The following is a 24,557-nucleotide window of genomic DNA, read 5'->3' as shown; positions in this document are numbered from 1 at the left end:
AGCTAACCCTTTAGAAATGCATAACTAAAATTTTCATTGAAATTTTTAAAATTTTTTTCTACTAAAAGAGATTCCATAACAGAAAAGTTAAGGAAACTGATAAAAGAATATTGAATTTTGTAGAGATTGGTAGCAAGTGACAGGAGTTAAATTGGTCTTGTTTGAATTTTGTCGAAACCGTTTAGAATTTGAAAATACTCTCAAATTTGCCCCTATGAAGATAAGAAGAGAAAGATTAAGAAATCAGACAAAAAAATCTTTAAATTAATAGAGATAGTGGATTACCTCGAATAGTGCTGAATTTTACATACACACAAAAAGAGAATAAACGGTCAATGGACACCCTAGACTTAGTAACCGGGTCTCTTCTCTTAAGTTAAGTGTCGAGATTTGCGTCAAACGGGAAAGGGAATGCCAAAGACACTTACCTAACACTTAGTAACCAGGACTCTTCACTTAAGTCAAGTGTCGAGGTTCATATCAAACAGTGGAAGTTAGCAATAAAAACGTGTGTGCATATCAAGTTCAGGGGTAGAAATCCACTGTAAAAAATGATAAGAAGAATACTCGCTTGATTTTAAAAATCGATCTCAGCTTATCAAGACATTCTGCAAATGGAAGGGTATATAAGATTTTTAAGCCAAGTTTCTGTAATGTTCAAAGCATGATGGTTTTGCCCCTTAAACCCAATACTGATCTATACAAAGTTTGAGAATTCTGGAATTAGGATAGTTGGCTAATTTTGTTAGGGATGATCTTGCAATGGGAATGATCTCTTTACTCAGTGTAATTTTAAGGTTGCATTGCTAAGGGACTAGCAATGGTTAAGTTGGTGTGTGATAACTCTTTATTTTGATGCCTTAAGAGCATCATTTTAGGGGTATTTTAGACCTTAGACTGACTAATATGTACCATTTTTCCAATTAAATTTAATGTTGTGACCTCTAGGGCTTCCTGTGCAAATTCTAGGTAAAAATTGAGAAATTTATAGAGTTTTCTGCAGATTTTGGGAAGCTAGTGAGAATTCCAGCTGAGAGAGGGGTGTTTTTGTGAAAAATTTAGCACAAGATGTCACCTCTTATCTACTAAACCCAAAAAGGTGCCCCTCCTATTCTATTAGCATACTCCCTTCTACTTAGCAAACCCTAGGGTGCCTCCCCACTCATTCTTTTCACTTCTAACAAACCCTAGCCACCCCAAACTAATAAATCTTCACCTTCCACTCCTCCCTAACATCAAATCTCAACCATCCAAGCCTTAGCAACCTCTTATACCCATGGACCTTCACCTTGCAATCCCTACCCTACATTCCAAGGTGCCATCTCTTTAGCATTCTAACCCTACCATCTAACTTCTAATCTTCACCATTCAATCCTAGGAGCTTAAATCCCAGCCCTCCATACTTATAGGCACCCTCTCCTTTTCACTCTAGCCATAGGATCCTTCTAGTTTAATCCTAATCCTCCATTCCTAAACCCTAGGGGGTGCCCATTGTTTGCATAAACCCACTAGTCGCCCCTCTCTTTCTCTCTAATCCCAGTTTTGTCCACCCTTCTCTATAAAAAGGACCCTAAGGGACCTGGAAAAGGGGTTGGTCAATTCACTCAGTTCACAAGGCTAAGGTTTCTTGAGGAGTTCAAGGGTTGTAGAAGGGAATGATACCCAGATCTTGTCAGGAGGGGTTCTTGCAAGCAGTCTATCCAATCTGCAACTACCACCACTGGATTTGATCAGCCATCCCTTTCATTTTCTTTATTTTCTTTTATGTTATTTCTATTCTCACAATCTTTTAGATTTAATTTCTATTTGTTTAGGTGTTTTACAGATCTGAATTCATCTGGTTCAAGGCTAAGGTGTCTCGAGGGGTTCGAGGGTTGAATGGAGGGAGAAAGCATGTATTTCGTCTTCCCGGACAGCTACCACCACTAGATCCGAATTTTGGATCTTTTTTCTGTTGATTTCAATGTTCTTTAATTTCTGAATTTTAATAATTGCCTTGTTCAATTTAGAACATTTAATTTCAGCATTAATAAATTTTATGTTCTTATTTTCTACAAATCCCATATCTATTTTTCTTTTATTTGTCCAGAATGAAAATAATAATTTTTATTCTTGCTTCGTTGTGGGTTCGACCCCTTCCTCACTACATACTACGTTGTTTAAGGTTATGTGAGGATTGGAAAATTTTAAAAATCTCTACACTAGTGCCACGGGTGTTTGACGATGCACCTCAGGTGCACCACACAGCCGCGCATACTTCTTGCGCCCTGAGCTGCTCTCACCTCCCGTGGAGATCCCTCCTGATATCACATGGATCACACTAGCAGAAGGGGCTTGGGGTGGTGGCCAAGCATTCTCCGTGCACTATTCTTCTTGTGTCAGCTTCTTGCTTTTGTCGACGAACTCACCGAGGTAACCACGCTTGATCAGTTCTTTGATGTGGTTGCGTAGGTCGAAGCAATTCTCCGTGTCATGGTCATGGTGCCTATGGAACTCGCAATACTTGTTATGGTTCCTCTTGTTTCCTTGTGTTTTCATTTTCTCGGGCCATCAAATGTAACTGTGATCCCAGATTTGCATCAGAACTTCAGACTACGGCGTGAAGTTCTGATAGGTCGGCGGTAGTGTTTGTGGTTTGTGATCAGGTCGGCGGTAGTGTTTGTGGTTTGTGATCAGGTCGGCGGTCCTACTTCTTGTGGTCCTGATTTGATCTTTCTGACTTCCGCTCCTCAGTGTCTCTCCTCTTTTTGTTGAGCCTTTCTTCCTCGTCCCGCAGCTGTACCCACGCTTCTTCCGCATTGATGTACTTCTAGGTATGAGTCATCAGGTCGGCTAATGTCTGCAGAAGGTGCTTGGATATGGAGAAGTTAAACGGTGATGGGTGGAGACCATGTTGAATGGCGGTGATAGCCACATATTAGTTTAGGTTTTTGACCTGTAGTGCTTCCGTGTTGAACCTTGCTAGGTAGTCTCTAAGAGATTCGTTGTTCCTCTGTCGCACCTGCATGAGGCCAGCCGAGGTTTTTCATTGCTTTTGCTCACCATAAATTGTGCTCGGAACTGGGTCTCCAGCTGACTCCATGATGCTATGGAGCGCAGGGGTTGTGAGGAGTACCAGGTCAGGGCCGGGCCCTTGAGCATGGCCACGAGAGTCTTGTAGATCAAGCCTTCGGAAGATCCATGCAACATCATCTGAGCTTTCAAGGCTTCGATGTGTCGATAGGGTTAGTGTTCCCATTGTATTTGTCCAACTGAGGTGCCCACCATCCTGCGGGAACTCATCCACAATCTCTTGGATGACCGAGGGGTTCTTTGACAAGTTGAGCAGTTGGTTGCACGGACTGATCTACAGCCGGTGCTATACTTCTCTGGGCATGGTTGTGCTCCAACTCTTCTAAGCATTGTGGGAGCTATGCCGACAATGTAGTTGAGGGGCTAGGATGAGGGACCACAGTAATAGCATAGCTCGATCAAGCTATGCCGACATGGTCGGGCTGACCGGGCAATGGCTAGGCGGCCACGTGTTTTTTAGGACCAGTTTAACCATGACCCGAACAATATATATATATATATATATATATATATATATATAGGGGAGGTGAGGGTCCTCTCACCACAAAGCTCACACGTACCTCCTCCTCTCTTTTCTCACACATGTGCATCTTTATTTTTATATTAAATTATTAAAAACAACATAGGTCTTTATTGTTTCTCATAAAATCCATATTTACTCTCTAATAAATCTCTCTCTCTCTCTCTCTCTCTCTCTCTCTCTCTCACCTTAATGGTGAATGTTTGTAACATCTCCTTGCCAATTAAATCCTTATTTTCCTCTTAAATATCTCTTAATCCCTTTTGGCTCTCTCTAATAAAGTAGGTGTTAATTAGATGAGTTAGGTTAGGTTAAGGGTCAACTTAAATATGACCTTAGCTTAGACCCAAATTAATGTCTAAAAACCCAAATTCGCACCATTACATGGGGTGAACCAATCTAAACAAATCACCACTCATTTTTTTGGGTTATTAGGTTTTTCCCTCTATTTTGCTCCTTTCCTTAGGTTTAGGTTTTTCCCTTTATTTCTATTAATTTATTTTAATGTAGATTTGTTTAATGGATTGTTTTGGTTCAATAATAAAATGAAGTAAGAAAAAACTTAATATGAGTTTTTGGTTATCTTCATCGGTTCAATTTTGAAATTGTTTTATTTTTTTTAATTTGGTTATTAATCTCATGCCAAGCACAATTTTTGGCTTTGTAGGGCTACACAATAGGAGGTAACCCATTGCCCCAACTCAGGTCTCTTACTACAACTAATTAGATAACATATCAACTAAGCCACTTGTTGGATGAGTTAAAAATTAGATTGGACATGGTTAAACGAGATCAAGTGGCTGGTTAAATTTTTAAAAAATTTTCTAACCCAACCTAGGAATCGGTTTCCTAGTGATTTTGAAATATGAAATTTTGGGATCAATCTTGCATTGAACCAAACCATATTTGAAATTCAAATTAACTTTTGATTATACTTGATATAAAGTCCACAAATGCAGCTCCTAAATGATAGTTCATGCCCAATGTCAAATCCAAACTGGCCTCCTACTGAAGATGGCATAGTAGTGAAGTGAAGTCAATTTAGCAATGCAATTTCTGGACTTCAAACATCCAATCTTCTTGGGATCGATGCAATAGTGTGAGCCTTCTTAGGACTGATATTTTTCTCCAAAAGACAGTTAGGAATTGAAAGAAAACTGTCCCTACTAGGGCTAGAACGAATTGGGTTTAATGGGAGCAAAGGAGGTGAGAGAGAGAGAGAGAGAGAGAAGTAGTTAGAGAGATCTAATGATTGAATAGTTTGCCCATCCCTCTCTTCCCTCATATAAAGCACTCTCCTAATCCTAATAGGAGTTAAATTCAACTTAGATTTGAATTAGGATTTATCCTTATGGATAAACTCTATCTTATTAGAAGAATGGGTGCTCCATACCCATATTCATGACCCATATTTGCCCCATGTCACATGACAACTTGCCTATTTAACTAATCATATTAGTAATGGGCCTTAGGTCCATTTTCTTTAATGGTTAACTTTCGTATGTATTGAAAGGCTATGTAGGCTTGAATATTGTATAGAGTGGGATCCACAAAGGTCTAACACAAGTCCATAAGGGTTTAACCCAACCTTTGGAAGATGTTAAGCTATATTCACTACCTGAGCATAATGAACCTTTGACCCAATCAGCTTGAGTTTAGTTGGGCCCAACATTTATATATGAATAATCATTGGGCCCAACATTTATAGGGCACACACTAGAAATTGGTACAAACTCGGTGTTTCTTCTAAACAACTATTGGTTGTGCTTGGGGTCTAACCTTGCAGTTGAGACAAGCTATTCCACCACTTTGGCAACACATTGTATTAGCCTTGTTAGGATAAACTCCCAAAATTTATCTAATGACTAAGAACGTTTTAAACTAACATAAGTCTCATAAGTATTCAGTTTAAGGAATTTATAGAAACATACCAAATGAGAGCATTACAACAATAATGTACTTATATTATTCATAAATGTTTATATACATCAATCTAATTAGAACTAAGAGCATTCTCTATCTAATAGTATCACTTGATTTTTGTGTTTCTCATAATATACAAGCTATATAAAAAGGAAAATTTGAAGCTCGATAACTATTTTTTTTTTTACTATTTTGCATATAAAAAAATTAGAAATACAACATTCTATAAAAGCATTCAGAAAAGATTCCTATGTGGTTGTTACATGCTTGTTAAATATTTCTAATCTCCAAATTATTATCCTCTAGATTCCTATGTGGTTGTTACATGCTTGTTACATTTTGTCCTTTCTCTTACATGCCAAATATTATCCTCTAGATGACAATCTCAGAAGTCGATAACAAAGCGGGGAAAAAGTGTAACAATTTGAAAGTTCGCAAGTGAAAGTTTGGGGCTAAAGTATCACTGCCTCAAGATAAGGGTAGTAATATGAAATCTATCCTCAGTTTTATCCCCAAAGTCGAACCTCAAAATAATTAGCCTTGCAGTTGACACTAAGGAGGCGGGATCGGTTGCACGCATAGGCACAAGAAAATGGTGAGATATTCCCAATGCACGGAGGCAATTGGCTGTAAGGCGAACTCACAGAGCGTTCTCATAACATGTACTGACCGCACATTGGGAACATCTCCCGTTGTTGAATTTATTATTCAGGGGGATGTCTCTGTGAGGTCGGTGTGAAGAACGCTCGGTGAGGAACAATCCCAATTTCCGATAAGGATCCCTAGAGGTGGCCCGTGGCCCTCCCAAGGAGTCTTCGGTGCTGCTGGACGCCCGCCCGCCCGCCCGTCCGCCCGTCCATCCATCCATCTCTGTGAATCGAGGAACAAAATCTCCAAAACCTTGTAGACTTGTATTATTCTCCAAGGCACTGAGCTTGTTGAATTGAACCACAATTCTTGGGAATTGGGATGGAATTTCTTCTTCTTTGGCGGTCCCTGAGATAGAATGATTTGGCATGTTCGATCCAGAGGCAGAATGCGCAAGGTCGCCGGAAATAATCAAAATCACCTCCGCTTCCCCGTCGGCCGTCACTCCGGTGGATCTCTGTCGCTGTGTACTCTTCCGACTTCGGTCGCTCGAGAAGAGAATCAAGAGATGGCGGGGATAAGTTGTTCTCGTTCGCACCTACTTTTAGTATAGATTAGATTCCTGATCCCTCTCTTCAATGAATTGGATCTACTTCAACGAATGTGATCGGACATGTTTAATAACCGTTGATCGTGAATCTCAATTCTCATAGAAGTGCCTTTACAGCTTTACTGTGATGGATGGGTCCCATCCACCCGATCCATTTTATTGGAAATAGACGACTACACCTCCCGGCTCCCGGGCTCCCACCGTTATCGCTTTTTTTTTCTCTGCAATTTGGTAACCTCCCTCTCTCTCTCTCTCTCCATCTGTTTTGGATGGATTATAAGAACAACTTCGAATCCTGAGTACTAGGTTTCCAGTTCGACAATGGAAGGCTCTCCAGAAGAAAAGGTTCTTCAGCAGCACAAGCTCTGTGGTTTCGTCTGTGCTGTTCTTTCTGTGAATTCACCTAACCAGCATGAACAGAACGACCAATCCAAAGAGCTAGCTATTGGGTCGCGTTGCTACATCTTCGGAGAAGGGTCCGCTGTGGGTTTTCGCTGCGAAGATGGTACAGTGTTATCGTTAATTCAATGCAGTGGAAATCCGGCATTGGATATAGTAGATTCGAAAGAGAATTCTGAGATCAATTGTGGGATTTTGACCCCCGATTCTGGGAAGCGCAAGGTTATTGCGAGTGAGTGTGGGTCTTCAAGGAAGAAGAGGCGGGTAATTGGACTTGTTCATGGTAGCATGAGCGTGGTCCGTCAGCTTCACGCTTTGACAGTGAATAAGTGTTTGGAAATTGTCGCCAGAGTAGTTAAGAGTGTGGTTCGTAACAGTGGGGAAGCAAGGGCTATTGTGTTGCTTGATGTGTATTTGCCAATAGCGTTATGGTCAGGTTGGCAGTTCCCCAGATCAGGGTCAACGGCAGCTGCTCTGTTCAGGCACTTGAGGTATAAAACTTCATCCTTTTGTTATAAATTGATGCTTTTGGACATAGAGTTTGTTGTTTGCGGGTTAGGTTATTTCCATTTGTGCCTTGTACATTGTATTTATTCTGGCGGTTCTACATATGGAGGGAAAACCCCCACCTTTACCTCTTTTATTCTTTCAGATTGAGATGAAGCTTCTATGTTCTGTACTGGAACTTGGTAATGTTTCCATATGGTAGAAAATAAGTTGACATTTTGGTTAATTTCTTAGTGCTATCCAAGGAAATGGAGGTTGCCTAAACACTTGGGGCGACTTTATTATTTGCTGGATTTAATTGACTTCTTTTGCCAATAATAGATATAAAGTTATAGGGGGTGCATATAAAACACTTTGGCATTATTGCACTAGAGCAGATATAGATTCATGAGTTTAGAAATATATAAACAGAACTTCTCCCATTTTAAGAATGAATTGACATTTATCAAAAAAAAAAAAAGAATTAGCTCTCCTATTTTCTGTCAAACCAGAGGGTGGGCCTTGGCAGCTTGGCGCAACAGTTGGGTTGCTCCATTGCGACCTGGGTGACCAGGGTTCAAATCTTGGAAATAGCCTCTCTATATGTGCAGGGGTAAGGCTGCGTACATCTGTCCCTCCCCAGAACCCACATTGGCAGGAGCCTCATGCACTGGGCTGCCCTTTTATTTTCTTTCAAACCTAGCACAGTCTAAAGGAAAGTGGCCTAAGTTGACTACATAATTTTCTAATCCAGTGGTGTAGAACCAAATAAAACCAAGTAGATAGGATGGGATTGGTTGGAACTAATATAGTTAAATATGGTTAAAAAGAGGGAACAAGGAACTATGCTATTTCTGATAATTAGAGAAAATGGCTGGCAATCAAGGGGTGATTAGGGACTCTTTGTTTTGGGCTCATTCCTAATATTGTAATTTGTTTTGTTGATTGCAGGGGAGTTAAGATAGCTTTCCTCCCTCTGTTTGTATGTATGCTTCTTCTTTAATCTTAATGAAATTCATTGCCATTTATCAAAAAAAAAAAACTGAGAATTCACAAAAAATTAGATACAGAAGTGGAAATGATATTGTAATTAGTATTGTAAATGTTGTATTAGAGGGAGATTGAGGGCTGTGCCCACTATTCCATTCAGTTAACTCCTTTGTAAACTATAGGGCTTGAAGACAAGGGGGTCCATTGTCTCAACTCTTATTTATTTTGATTGAAAAGGTTCTTAGCTATAGGTGTCCAAGACTGATGGGAGGCTCCTGTTTTTTGATTGGTAACCGAAACGGATTTATTAATTGAATAAAAGAATAGATAAGAGATACAGTGTACAAGAAAATTATGCATATTCAAACTGAATAGAAAGAGAAAATAAAGGGAGAAAAGAGAGCAGAAATCAGTTCTCTAAATCTCAGTCTGGAAAAGAAAAAATTGGGAGAGAGTGTAGAAGAACTAGGGCTGACACAGTAAAGATCAATAGTCTTTTTTTTTATCTCTAAACTGCCACCCAGTTATAAATTCAATAGATAACATATAAGATAATTTTGGTTAAAAACACTTGATTATGTCAGTATAATTGGGTCAGACCTGATTATCCCAATTAATAATCGGGATGGTTCTGGGTTTATGATTTTGTTCCAATTAGTAATTGGTTCGGGACTGGTACACCCTGTCCTGAAGCAGACCCGACCCATTGACAGACCTGATCTACCCTTATATATTTCCAGTGTCCCTACAAGCATATATCCCACCCCAGTGCAATTGATTTCTGTGCTCCTTGCCTAGCTGAAGTGTCTCTAGGCTGTTTATCCAGTGAAAATTGATTCTCATTCCTCCTATTGGTTGCAGTATTTTTCTCATAACGTGTCTATACCACCATGAACCATCCTTGTTGAGCTTTAACTATCCCACAGCCACTTTGGAATCTCCTCCAAAACTAGATCAGTGTTGTATGGACTCAAACATGGGAATCAGAATCCAATATGTTTTTTTTTTTTTTATAATTTTTGAAGAGGTAAAGTAAAATTTTATTAAACGAAAGATGGATACAAGAAGGAGTTCACTGTACAAAGGCTGTACAAAAGAACAACCTTAGAAACCCTCAAAAAAATTAACCATTAAACAAGCACGGGACACATCCCCTTTGTACAGCATATTTGTACTCGGCCACCCTCTGAGATCATCTACAACTGAATTTATCACCTTTTCTACTTGGAGCTGCTTTTGATCAAAGATCCTCCTATTTCTCTCCCACCAAATGGACCACTGGACTGCCAAAGGAATTGCATTCCACAAGATCCTACCCTTTTTGCTCATACCTTTAACTTTCCAGCTCTCAAGAAGGGACTTGACAGAAGGCATGCAGGAGGAAGAGTAAATGGCGTTTACAAAATGTCCAGGAGTCTGACTTGGCAAGTCTAAAAAGGTAGGACTTGTGGACATGTCTCATACAAATAATATTTTATTGTATATTAAATATTATGATTTTTAATTATTCATCATTATAGAACTGTATAACCATGGCAACTTAAATAGTTAGTTACAATTTACAATTGACAATTTTCTTTAGTATATTGAAACTTGAAAGTGAAAAACAAAAATTTATATCCTTAATTTCTTATTACAAAATCTAATGGGCAGAAATTATTGAGAAAGACATGGATGATGATGGTGATTATTTTATTTATCTTAAAAGTGAGAAAGAGGTATCAGCTGTCAGCATTTGGTTGAAATGAAAAATCAAGTTTAACTAGTTGGGCGTGCAAGTTGACATTCAAGGTCCCACCTTAATGAATTATGAAAATGAAAACTTTGCATTCATCCATTTAACAATAGAGTACTGAGGAAAATAAGTTACGATTCATATTATTTATCCAAAAAAAAGTTATGTTTCATATTTTTAACAAGTCAATGTGGTGGGCATTTCAGTAAATTTGTTAGATTTGTACGGCCATTGAGTTGGACATGGATTTTGGTGAGCAACACTGAGTCGATGTGTTGATCTGTAAGCCTTTTTCAAACTGGGGTCTCCAAGCAACACTGAACTAGATTTCTGTAATTGAGTGTTTGGCTATTCTTAGCCCTTGTAAGACTGCAAGTGACTCAGCTCTTGTAGAGGCACCATTACCCTATTGGTTCTAAAAATAAAGCCAATTCATTGCCTTGGCAGTTCTTAAACATTCTACCTATTCCTAATTTGCCTGAATTGCTTAATTAGAAACCATCAAAGTTCAACTTGATGAAATCATAACCTGGTGGAGTCCATTCCAAATGAACCGCAGTCCTTGCCAATGATGAACTTTCCATACCTTGCTATTTCCTGATTATGTCATTAGTGCAATAGAGATTGAATACTGCCTAAGTTTTTGCCCAATGTGCAACTTTATGGATATATTGTTAATGAGTGCTTCTTTTGTCCATTGCTTGTCTAGAATTATTTTAACGTTTTTTCATACCCAGACAGTCTAGATCACAGCTTCCCTAGTGCGTCCCTAGAAAAACTTTCCCCTCCTCTTGGGTGGAGGAAGAAAAAGTGTCCTTGAACAGGTCTCCCACTACTCAAGGATGGCACCACCTGCAGCCAAGAAGTGAGAAGATAATGCTAGTAATTAACTTCAGCATACTATCACTCTATTTTTCAAACTGTACTTCAATCATTTCTTGATTTATATATATTGGACCTCATAATTCTTTGCCTGCCTTAATGAAAACATATATATGTCTCTGCAGTTGTGACTGGGAACAGAGAAACTTCATGCTCGCCAGTGATGGAAATCAGTGTAAATTTACTTATGTGGATGATGGGAGAATTTGGAACCTTTCAGATTGTCATGTTTTCGGATGTAATATGCATTATGATGAGCTTGGATCTTCTAAGAAAAGGAGGTTTGAGCTTCATGAAATTTTTAAGAGCTTACCCGGTATAACAAAGGAGGGAAAGGTTTATTCAACAAGAATAAAACCGGCAGATGCATCTCCTAGTTCAGGCATTTGGGATGTCTCAGATGATGTGTTGATTAATATCCTAACTGCACTTGGACCAATGGATCTTGTTAGGATTGCAGCCACTTGCCAACATCTAAGGTCCTTAGCTGCTTCAATCATGCCATGTATGAAGCTCAAACTTTTTCCTCATCAGCAGGCAGCAGTTGAATGGATGTTACAACGTGAACACAATGCTGAAGTCTTGGCACATCCTTTGTATATGGATTTCTCAACTGATGATGGATTCCATTTTTATGTGAATGCTGTTACTGGTGAAATAGCAACTGGAGTTGCTCCGACCATCAGGGATTTCCGTGGGGGTATGTTTTGTGATGAACCAGGCTTAGGTAAGACTATAACTGCTCTTTCACTAATTCTGAAGACACAAGGAACACTAGCAGACCCACCAGATGGGGTAGAAGTAACATGGTGTATGCATAATCCTGACCTGAAATGTGGCTATTATGAGCTTAGTTCTGGCCATTTCTCACCTGGTAATTTCATGTCATCATGGAAAAGGATTGTAGGTCAGAATGGACGAAGAGGACAAATCTGTACAGATAAGTTTATTTCAGCAACAAATTCCAAATCCTCATCAAAGAGATCAAGATTACCGGTCTCTGATGCGCTGTATGGAAGGTCTACTGTTTCCTGTCCTGGCAAATTGGAAATTACATCTTCCACAGCTGCACGCTCTTTGCCAGCAGCACATGTCCTTAGGTGCACAAGGAGTTTGAGTTGTGTAAAGAGAAATCTTCTAAATCAATATGAAGGAGCTTCAGGCCTTCCAAAACACAGCAGGGTTAGAAATGATGGAATAAAAAGGAGACGTGCTTCCATTGGCTCAAGAAATATCTCTCTGGAAAAGCGAGCTATGCCATCCAAATTGTCAAACCGTTCTAAGAATCTTAAGAAAGCTAGTATTGAACACTCTGAGTATAGTGAAACTTGGGTTCAGTGTGATGTGTGTCACAAGTGGCGAAAACTTTCAGACAAAAGTATACCAGATGCTACTGCAGCATGGTTTTGTAGCATGAACACTGATCCACTACATCAAAGTTGTGCCATTCCAGAGGAATCTCATGACTATAACCGGTCTATAACATATTTACCAGGGTTTTACACTAAAGGAACCCGAGGAGGAAAGGAGCAAAATGTGTTGTTTTTCACAAGTGTGCTTAAAGATCATTATCCATTGATAAATTCTGAGACAAGAAAGGCTTTAACTTGGTTATCTAAACTTTCTCAGGACAAACTCTTAGAAATGGAAACAACTGGCTTGATGCGTCCTGTCTTGGATACACGTATGGTTTCTGACATTGATGCCAATGGATACCATAAAATATTTCAATCCTTTGGTCTGATAAAGAGAGTTGAAAAGGGTATTGTTCGATGGTATTACCCATGCAGGCTTGTCAATTTGGCTTTTGATTTGGCAGCACTTCGAATTGCTCTCACCAAACCATTAGATATATTCAGGTTATATTTGTCAAGAGCAACTCTTATTGTTGTCCCAGCAAATTTAGTAGATCATTGGAAGGCACAAATCCAAAAGCATGTCAAACCAGGACATCTGCGCATCTATGTCTGGACTGATCAGAGAAAGCCCAGTGCACATAGTCTGGCATGGGACTATGATATTGTCATAACCACCTTTAATCGCTTAAGTGCAGAATGGGGTCCCCGTAAGAAGAGTGTATTAGTGCAAGTGCATTGGCTTAGAATAATGCTAGATGAAGGACACACCCTTGGTTCAAGTCTTAGCTTGACAAACAAATTGCAAATGGCTATTTCATTAACAGCTTCAAATCGATGGATATTAACTGGAACACCAACTCCAAATACACCCAACAGTCAAGTATCTCATCTTCAACCCATGCTTAAGTTTCTCCATGAGGAAGCATATGGACAGAACCAGAAGTCATGGGAGGCTGGCATTCTTAGGCCATTTGAGGCAGAAATGGAAGAAGGCCGTTTGCATCTGCTGCAGCTACTTCAAAGGTGCATGATTAGTGCCAGAAAGAAAGATTTGCAAACAATTCCTCCTTGCATCAAGAAAGTGACTTTTGTTGATTTCACTGAGCAACATGCAAGAAGTTACAATGAATTGGTAGTCACTGTTCGGCGCAATATTTTAATGGCTGATTGGAATGATCCTTCTCATGTGGAGAGCCTCTTGAACCCAAAACAGTGGAAGTTCCGCAGCACCACAATCAGAAACGTGAGGCTATCATGCTGTGTGGCTGGACATATTAAAGTAACAGATGCCGGTCAGGATATTCAGGAAACCATGGATATTTTAGTGGAACAGGGTCTTGATCGTGATTCGGAAGAGTATGTTGTGATTAGAAATTATCTCCTTAATGGTGGTAACTGTTTCAGGTATCATTTGGCATTTGTGTTTCATGTTCATATGTATCCTGTCATATGATATGAAAGTTAATTATTGCTTTCTTTTCCTTATATATATCTTTAGGTGCAAAGAGTGGTGCCGCCTTCCTATTATTACACCTTGTAGGCATCTTCTATGCCTTGACTGTATCGCATTGGATAGTGAAAGGTGCACTTCCCCCGGTTGTGGTTACTCTTATGAGATGCAGAGTCCTGAAATATTAACTCGTCCTGAAAATCCTAATCCAAAATGGCCTGTTCCCAAAGATCTTATTGAGTTACAACCTTCTTACAAACAGGCAGGATTTTTTTCCCCTCTAAAGATCCATTAAGTTTCATCTATCCCTTCCTCTTCCTTTGTGTCTTTAACTTTCATCCACATATTACTTGCTGAAATATACAGGATAACTGGGATCCTGATTGGCATGCAACATCAAGCAGCAAAGTTGCTTATCTTGTGGAAAGGTTGAAAGAATTGCAGGAGGCCAATAAAAAAATAGGATGCTCTACAGATAAGGAGGAAGATGTAGAGCTCTCTCATTCACTTCTTTTGCTCCCTCAGAAAAGACGCTGGAATGTGTTCCTTAATCAAGAGGATTACAGCAAAACAAATGTTGAGTGTTACAAGTTACTTCCTGAGAAAGTGATAATATTTTCTCAGTTCCTTGAACATATACATGTCATTGAACAGCAGGTAGCCATGAAATATATTTTGGATATTCAAGTCTATCCACTTTCAATTTTTTTCCATTTTCTTCTTATTTTGTCCAGAGTCTTTGCATCCTTATATTTTCTCCATATTCATATCTTATTCATGTGTATTTCCTTGAGTTGTTCTGTATTACTATTACATTTGTCTTCCAACATTATCTGGATTGTTTGCATCCTTAAAGTCCAAAGAAAACCTGTTTTCTTTGATTTAAGCCTGCAAATGTTCAAACAGTTTTATCAGGGCATGACTATGACACAATAATGAATAACCAGAGGGTATTTTGGTCACTTGTAGTCTTATGTAAAGCCACAGTGATGTAGGACAGCCTTAGTCTTCAAAGATATGGTGCAGAAATTAAAATCAAACTATAGAGATCAATATAAAAAAATTGGAATGAAGGAAACTTGGTCTGCATTTGATCAAAAAAAATTTTGGTGTGCATTTGAACCTACTTCAGATCTTGTGCTTTTTGGAGTAAAAGATGATGCAGATGGTCATAGGAAGACATTATCAAAGTTGGCCAAGAAGAAACTGGAGAGAAGAACCAAGAGTAGATTCAGATCTGCAGGTTAGCTAGATAGCCAACTTTGGCTAGCCTGTTTGGCCTAGTTTTTGAGTGGTTTAATTCTGATGAAATTTTTGTATACCTTTCAGCCATTAAGGATCTCACAACCTCTTTTAATAACTTTTTCAAAGGCAAAGCAATACGTTATTCAGTCCAGTCACTTCAGTTTTTATCAAATGGTCCCTTAATCTTCTACTAGTTTTCAGTTTGGAGAAACCTGGTTGCATCAAAAGAGCAAAAGCACTTTTGCACACACAGCTTTCATCCCCAGCCATATCTTCGAGCAACACAATTTGTGGCTAGAGCTGAAGTTCAAAGCATCCTTTCCTTTATTTTTGCTTCTGAATTTTGGTCCAATTTTGGCTTGATTGTTTCAAAAAATTACTTAGGGGTGGCAATAGGCAACCTGGCTGTAGGGCCAATCATGTCCAGACTGGGTTATTTGGGCCTGATATTTCAAGGCTTGGTTAGACATGCCTATCCCAATAAAATGTAACATTTATCATCTTTTGTCAGGCATCAGGTTTTTTGGGCTCAATTCTAAAAGAATCTATTGCGGTGAGTGATAGCAGGGGCTATGCTCTCATGAAGTGTAATGATATGTACAACACAATCTTATAATGTACTTTGTTATGTTTCGTACTTTCATTAATAAAATTTCTGTTATCTATCCAAGAAAACATGTTTCTTCTTTTGTTAATTTGTCTGTGAACTTGAGCAAGTCAGACTGAACCAATCAACCCATCACCTGGCCAGGTTTCCAGGTTCATTTAGCCCTATAACCGTTTTCTTGCAAAAAAGAAAAAAAAAACTCTGTTAATGACTTAGAGATCTACCCAATTGAACCGCTGAACCATTTGACCCAAGCCACCTTGCCACCGGTTAGGCAAGTCCTTTTTATTTGTTTTTTTTTTGTATTTTTAACTATTTCCATCACTAATAACAGTTCTCATTTATAGCACTTATTTTTGTTTAATATTATGAATATATGATATTAGAGGCACTCATTTTTCTGCATTATTTGATTTATGATGTCATGGGTTGACCTGTTGACCAATTTGACCTGGATGCTTGAACTACTGATCCACCACCTGAAGGGAAAAGCAGTTCCATTTCCAGGTTGCTTTTTAAAAAACATTGTTTTTCTCATATATCACTTCATAAAAATTAGGGAAATTTATGGTTTGCTCCCCTTCGCAATTTTTTATTGGTTTTCTGAATGTATTATCCCAAACCCCCACCTGTGCTACAGTACCCTTGTATTGTGATAGATTCCCCCACCTGTCACTGTTCCCAGCTGTACATAGCTATAAAAATTTATGAGGTGGAGGAATCTATAAAGACCCCTAAAAATTATATGAAACACAAAGTTATATAATTATGATAAAACAAATTTCTCTGGTCAGCCAGCAGGCTGCTGGTTGAGTCCTACCTTAGGGTTATGATGGGTCTGTATGTTGGGGCTGGTGAGTAGGTTGGGGCAGCCCAATACCCTCTGTATCCTATGCTTATGGTAGGCCTAATTTACCCAAGAAAGTTGCTTTCTTGTACTGGATATCATATGGCACTCTTATAGCTTTTTCTGCTGCTTCCCATGACAAGGTTGCTGCAGGAAGCTTATCCAAATTCATCCTTCAAATATTCATAAAAACATCACCTTTGGAATTTAATTGAAGATTGAAGAAACCTCATGTAGGAGGATTTCTAGAATTTCAAAAAATATGAAAAAAAAGGTGATTCCTATGAACTTGCAAGAAAAAGTGAATCTATAGTGAAATGCATTTCAGAAATGAAATTTTGATGGAAATGAATGATAAAGAAAGAGATGAGTAGAAGATCAACTCAAGAAGTTGAATGATTTTAGCGCTAAAGTTTCACACCTTCAGTATAACTTGTGGACATAACTTGAACATAAAGAAACTATAACTAGAAATTAGATTTCAAATTAATTAACTAAAATCAATGGAACTAACTATGAAAGTTAGTTGTAATAGATTGATTTGCTTTTCTAATTCAAGAAGAAATTCAAGCTGCAAAAACAAGGGAAAAAAATAAAAGAATAAAGTGCAAGAGATTCAGAATATAGAAGAGAGAGTGTAGAAGAGGTACGGAAGATTGATGAAAGAATATTAGATCTGAGTGCCAGCCCTTTCATTCATATGTATACTGGTCATAACCAGACCTGTTCATGGGCCAGGTAGCCCAACGGGCCGGCCTGGTCCGATCCGCTCTTAGTCAGGCTTGGACATGAACTTAGGCCCACGGTCTTGGGCCCAAAACACCAGGCCCAACTTTTTTTGGGTCGGGCTTGGGCTTTCTCAATAAGCCGATAAGTCCCAGAGACTTGACACGCAATTTGCAGACTCACAGCAGAATCCACACCACTAAAATATCAACAGGGAACTGGTAGTCATTCAGAAGAAAAGAAGATCACTTATAGTGGGTCGGTTCTTTGAGAGACTGCCGGCTCTCCCAAGCATTCACAGAATTCTTTACTTAGCAAAAGTCCATCTCCTCCATCCCCCAAAGCCCCTTCTTACACATCTTACAGCATAACTGCCTTCCATAATAAATGCCCAGCTGGCCGAATTATAAATGCCCCACTCTTCTTATTCCCAACTAACAAGCTATAAATGCTAAATGCCCCACACTCTTCTTATTCTCAACTGACAAGCTATAAATGCCACAAAACTCTCCTTATTCCCTCCAGCCATAAGTTCCCCCATGTTCAATTATTTCCCCACCTTGGCCGAAAGGTGACCTTTCCCCTTTCTGGCATACGTAAAATTAATTGGGGGGCCTACCATTACCTGTCGCCCAAAGTCTAACCTTGTCCTCAAGGTTGAAATGAGGAAATTGGTCGTGAAGTAAGTCAAAAAGCTCCCATGAATCTTCAAAATCAGGCAGGTCCTGCCAATGGATAAGCACTTCTGAACCAATAACTCCAGGCATAGTGGATGGATGCACCCCCCGAATAGCTGCAGGTTCCACCAGCATTTCCATATCAGCTGATAGAGTGGAAGGAATCACGGGAGAAGAGATATGATTGCCAATTGCCTTCTTGAGTTGCGAGATGTGAAAAATAGGGTGAATCCTTGCCTTTGGAGGAAGTTGAAGTTTATAAGTGACAACGCCAATTCTTTCCACAATAGAAAATGGTCCATAAAATCAAGGGGCAAGCTTGTCATTGGCTCGGCGAGCTAGAGACTGCTGGCGATAAGTTCGCACTCGCACATACACCGACTTCCCAACCTCAAAATTAACATCACGGCGGTGCACATCAGCCAAGTCTTTCATCTTTTGTTGTGCACGGTGTAGATGAGCATGTAGCTCCCTAAGTATAGCATCTCGCTGAAGGAGAATAGCTTCAACATCAGCATTAGCTGTAGAGCCAAGCTCATAGCGGATTAATGGAGGAGGATCGTGCCCATAAACCACCTTGAAAGGTGTCATGCCAGCAGCAATGTGAAAAGAGGTATTATAGCTGTATTCTGCCCACGATATCCAAGAAGACCAGCGGGAGGGGGAATCAGTCGCAAAGCACCTCAAATAAGTCTCCAAACAACGATTAACCACGTCCGACTATCCATCTATCTGAGGATGGTAAGCTGAACTACAACACCTGCAGGGTAAAAAGCTCGCGCCAAAAGAAGCTCATAAAGACTTTATCACGATCAGATACAATCGAGCGGGGAATGCCATGTAAGCGAACTATGTTGTGCAGGAAGGCCTGAGCAACCGTGAGAGCTGAGAAAGGATGACTGAGAGGGATAAAATGGGCATACTTGGAGAGACGATCGACCACCACCATAATTGTATCAAACACTCTTGATTTAGGAAGAGCCTCAATAAAGTCCATAGAAATATCCTCCCAGATCTATTCAGGTATGGGTAAAGGTTGTAAAAGGCCAGCAGGGGACATGGCTTCATATTTACTGCGTTGACACACATCGCAGGCCTGTACAAACTCCTGGATAGTATGCTTAATCCCCCGCCAGTAAAATTCAGCTGCTATGCGCTTATATGTCCGGCGGATACCCGCGTGACCCCACAATTCCTGAATGAAACTCCTTAAGTAAGAGGGGAATAAATGGAGAAGCCGACAGAACCAGTTTACCATGATAACGTAGGCGTTCTCCAACTAAAGAATAGGCGGGATAGGCAGCTGGATCATGCTGTATGGCATGTTTGATGTGGGTTAGAAAAGGATCAGCATCAACTTGCTCCTTAAGGTCATCAAAATCAAGAAAAATAGGTATTATAAGAGAGCTTAAGTGCATTTCAGCAGGAACCCTAGATAGGGCGTCAACCATGGTATTATTGGCACTCGGTTTGTACTGAATCTCAAAGTCATAATTCATAAGCTTAAGAAGCCACTTATGATGCTCACCTTCGACAAAAGCTATAGGCCGATTATTCTGCATTAATACCGCCCAGAGACCTACATCGGATGCATCTGTCTCGATCAAGAAGGGCTGGGAAAAATCTGGAAGGGCCAACATTGGTACGGTCGTCATAGCTTGTTTCAACTCCTGAAATGCATTCTCAGCCTCCGCATTCCATGAGAAAGCATCCTTTTTAAGCTGATGCGTCAATGGCCATGCTATTTTACTATAGTTAGCACAAAACGACGATAATAGCCTGTCAGTCCTAGAAAACTGCGAAGAGCTTTAAGTGAAGATGTTTGAGGCCAGTCAATCATGGCCTGGATTTTAGAAGGATCGGCAGAAACACCAGTCGTGCTAATAATATGACCTAGGTACTCAATGCTAGGCTGAGCAAAGATACATTTCTTTGAGTTGGCAAAGAGACGGTGGGCACGCAACACAGAGAAGACCTGTCGAAGGTGATCCAAATGGGCAGCTTTGGAAACACTGTAAACTAGAATATCATCAAAAAATACCAGAATAAAGCGACAGAGGAATATTCGTTAATGACTGGAAGGTTGAGGGCGCATTGGTGAGGCCAAAGGGCATTACAAGGAATTCGTAATGGCCCTCGTGGGTGCGAAATGCAGTCTTGGGAATGTCCTCACTGCGGACCCGAATCTGGTGGTAGCCCGATTTAAGATCAATTTTGCTGAAAATAGAAGCACCATGGAGCTCATCGAGAAGTTCTTCGATAACCGGAATGGGGAATTTATCTGGAACCGTAGCACGGTTAAGGGCTCTGTAATCCACACAAAAACGCCAACTTCCATCCTTCTTCTTGACTAAAAGGATTGGGCTCGTGTAGGGGCTTGTACTCGGCTGAATAATACTTGTAGCCAGCATCTCAGAGACAAGGCGTTCAATTTCATCTTTCTGGAATTGAGGATATCTGTAAGGACGAACAGAGATAGGAGAAGTGCCCTCCTGCAAGATAATAGCATGCTCCATAGCCTGTGTAGGTGGTAAGCCTGTAGGAATGTCAAAAACATCTTTGTACTCATCTAGTAACGCAGAAATGGGCGGGGATGTAGGCAAGACAGAGTTCAACGGAGAATCCACTATCTGTAATTGTTTTAATTCTAACAAAACCCCTTGTCCCTCATGTTGTAAGTTACACATCATAGCATGCAAAGATTCCTGAGAAGAACAGAGAGAAGGGTCGCCCTGCAACTTCACCCGGACACCTCTCAAATTGAGCTTGATAGACATGTTGCCCCAATTCATCACCGAGTCCCCAAGGGATGCTAACCAAGGAAAACTAAGAATGACATCTATAGAGCCCAACTTTAAAGGAAAGAAATCAGCGATGACATCCAATTCGGGTAAGTTGAGGCAAACCTGACAGCAGACTCCTAAGGTTCTTACCTCATCACCATTTCCCATCTGAACCCCGAATTTGTGTGTAGGGGTGCAGGGTAATTTCAATTCTTCGACTAAGGTTTCGGAGATAAAGTTGTGAGATGCACTCGAGTCTACCAATATGACCACCTCGCATGAAAAAATGCGTCCACGCACCTTAAGGGAATTTGCCGCACACAACCCAACAAGAGATGAAACACAAAGCGTGGCTGATTCTGGAGCCAGAGCAATTTCAGTGTCCCCGGAAGTGCAGTCCAAATTAGACGCATCAGAAGTGACTTCCTCCACATCATCTTGAACCCATAAAACCTGAAGTGATTTTTGAGCACAACAGTGTCCCAGGCTGTATTTCTCGTCGCAACGGAAGCATAGACACTTCGCTCGTTTCTATTGCATCTCTTTGTCGGTCATCTTTTTGAAAGCAAGAGGTGGGGCCTTAATAATGGGGGCTGATGAAGAAGGAGGGATTGCGCCTCGTGCAAGTCGGGTGACAGTAGAAGTAGTCACTTGCGAAACTTGTGAGTTAAAGTTGTTGAATGGGCCGATTTGTGTTTAGTTTATTTTCTTTTAAATTAAGAAGTCATTGGGCCTTGGGCCCATTAGTTTTTATTTTTAAAAGAGTTGTAACTATTTAGTTTGAGTTGCCGCCCTACTAGGGGCATCTTTGTAATATCTCATATTTAAGTTAAATATAAATAGAATGAGGGGCTGGCGGCTAGGGTTATGATACACAATCCTAGTTGACCTTCTTCTCCTTTTCTTCCTCTTTCTCTTCCTATTGCTGAAGTCTACAACTTTCCCCTCTTCCTTTCACAAGAAGCTTGACCGAATCAGCAGATAGTGGTTTCTACTTGGTATCAGAGCAGGTTGAAGGTTCTGGAAGTGATTCTCTCATGCAGCCCTAGATCGGCCGACTGCATGGAGATTTAAGAGGTTGATCGAAGCTCTTAGGTAAGCCCAGTTTTTGGATTTTCTTGATGGATCTGTATGCCCTGTAGCTGGTCTAGGGTTTCTCATCAAAATCAGGAAAAACTGGAGAAAAGGGAAGAGTCCTGTTTTTGTTGGACTCTTCAATTTTGACCTAGGTAGTGGTGCCCTATTTTTTTAGGGTTCCTTGGAGTTTTTTATAAGGGGCGATTCAAGTCCTACGTGGTTTGGAGGCTCCTAGAGAGGGCGGTTGCTTTTTCTCTCTCTTCTTCTATCCCACAGAAAAGGAATCTTTCGTGGGAAGAAAGTCCAGGACACCAAAAGAGTGTCGTTGGTTCCAGAAGGTGTCTTGTTTGTTCTTGTTGCATTTTTTATTTGTTTCTATACCCTTTTGAAGAAGCATGGAAGGACACAGAGTTGAATATAAGCCCGGGAATGAAATGGGACCTGTGGGAGGAGGTGCTGGAGACCCCTTCGGAGCTAGGACCATTACTACAGTTAGTTTGGATGGTACAAACTACTTGGAATGGTCCCAATCTGCAAAGATGGCCATTGGTGCTCATGGAAAATTGGGGTATATTACTGGTGAAGAGGTGAAACCTGAAACTGGCAACTCCCGGTGGGTGTAGGAAAATTATATGGTAATGACATGGTTATGTAATTGCATGTTGCCACATATAAGTAAAAATTTTTTATGGGCAAATACTGCTAAGGAGATATGGGATGGGGTTGCAGAAGCCTATTCACAAAGGGAGAATGTTGCTAGCCTATTTTTCAGTCCTTAAGACCCTGTGGCAGGAGATCGAAGACACTTAGAGAAGTAGTTACCTATCAAAGACACTTAGAGAAGTATAGGGTGTTTGAATTCCTTGCTGGCCTTAACCTTGAGTATGACATTGCACGACATCATTTTCTTTCCAGAGATAGTGTCACTCTCTCCCAAGCACATGTCTTTGTGTCAGGAGAGGAGTGCAGGAGGGATGTAATGATGAAGAATCTCATTTCTGATAAGTCCGCTATGGTAAGTGTTGTGAAATCTAAACAGAATGGCAATGAAAACAAGAAGGAAAACAAAAGGGACTTGCTCTGTGATTACTGTAAGAAGCCTAAGCATACAAGAGATACTTGTTGGAAGCTTCACCCACATCTTGTGCCGATCAGATTGAAGAATAAGAAAGGAAATGCGCACATGGCAGTTACTGGTGACACTCCGGCCCCCCTACTATAGCTGCTTTGGAGTTCGTTGCAGCTGCTGTAGTAAGGGCCGAGCTTGAGAGGATTGGGTTACTTCTGAATTAGAGGGATACGGCTAGTTCTAGTTCAGCCGCAAGCGGACAACAAAGTACAGGTAGCACAGGTGGAGCTCACTCTACTTTCTTTGCCCACACAGGTAGTTCACATGTCACTGCAAACTATGTTTCTGCTTCAAGTAAGGAGAAATCTCCTTGGATTGTAGACTCTAGAGCCTCGGAGCACATGATCCATTGCTCCACTATTTTCTCCTCTTACCAGCTCTGTTCTGGTAGAGATAGGGTCTCCACAGCTGATGGATCCCATGTTCCTATTGCTGGGAAGGGATCTGTCAAGATTAATGATTCCATTTGTTTACTCTCTGTCCTCCATGTTCCTAGATTGAGCACCAATTTATTATTTGTTAGTGGTTTGAGTAAGAATTTGAACTACTCAGTAATTTTTTCTCCTGGACGTTGTATTTTGCAGGATCTGGATTCAAAGAGGACGATTGGGAGTGGTCATGAAGTTAATGGAATCTACCTCCTGGATGTTCTCCCTCTTCACCAAAGTAATCATGTTTGCGGGGACAGTGAGTCAAAATCTGTGGATCAGATTATTCTTTGGCATAATCGTCTGGGTCATTTGTCTTTTTCTTCTTTGAGTTCTTTGTTTCCAAAACTGTTTGAGTCTGTGAGTCTATCAAGTTTGAAGTGTGAAAGTTGTGAACTTGGGAAGCATTGTAGACACTCTTTTAAACCTAGTAATAAAAGATGTTCTCCTTTTAATGTTATTCATTCGGATGTGTGGGGCCCTTATCATGTTCCCTCTATGGGCGGCTATCGCTATTTTCTCCTATTTGTGGATGATTTCTCTCGATATTCCTGGATTTGCCTGATGAAATCCCGCGATGAAGTACCATCCTTGGTGAGGCAATTCCACCAGATGGTACTAACACAGTTTGGAACGAGAATAAAGATGTTCAAATCTGACAATGCTAGAGAATATTTTGAGAGACATCTTGCCTCATATCTGTTGGAGTATGGTGTTGTCCATCAGAGTAGTTTCTCCTACAGTCCACAGTAGAATGGTGTTGCAGAGAGGAAGAACAGACACATTGTTGAGACGACAAGAAGCATGATGATCACAACTACAGTTCTGGTTTGTTTTTGGGGTGATGCAGTTCTCACGGCAATATATCTTATTAACAGGGTGCCTTCTCATATACTTGGATTTAGCACTCCATTTAGCCTTCTTTTTCCTCAGGGGGAGATGTTTCATATTCCTCTAAGGGTGTTTGGGTGTGTCTGTTTTGCGCATATCCTTGGTTCTTACCGTTCGAAGCATGATCCCAAGGC

At 40.3% G+C, this 24,557-nt stretch overlaps 1 protein-coding gene across 2 annotated transcripts in view; it reads left to right on the top strand.

Moving 5' to 3' along the window:
- Positions 1–6,064: 6,064 nt before the first annotated feature.
- LOC148871820 (F-box protein At3g54460-like) overlaps positions 6,065–24,557 on the top strand; it is a 35,862-nt gene continuing 17,369 nt past the window's right edge. Inside the window, exons 1-4 of one of the 2 annotated variants that reach the window (XM_088972396.1) lie at positions 6,065–7,603; positions 11,331–13,967; positions 14,062–14,275; positions 14,380–14,670. In XM_088972396.1, coding sequence (XP_088828522.1) covers positions 7,035–7,603; positions 11,331–13,967; positions 14,062–14,275; positions 14,380–14,670 — 3,711 coding nt within the window. In that variant the 5' untranslated portion in view covers positions 6,065–7,034. Of the gene's footprint in view, positions 7,604–9,916; positions 10,027–11,330; positions 13,968–14,061; positions 14,276–14,379; positions 14,671–24,557 lie in introns of those variants that run through there. The other variant, XM_088972397.1, reaches the window with a different exon arrangement.

The sequence above is a fragment of the Nelumbo lutea genome, chromosome 2 (genome assembly GCF_056320005.1).
Source record: "Nelumbo lutea isolate HS-2025 chromosome 2, American lotus-T2T, whole genome shotgun sequence".
NCBI lineage: Eukaryota > Viridiplantae > Streptophyta > Magnoliopsida > Proteales > Nelumbonaceae > Nelumbo > Nelumbo lutea.
Note: the sequence above shows the minus strand (reverse complement) of the source record. Positions and strands in the feature narration are given on the sequence as shown.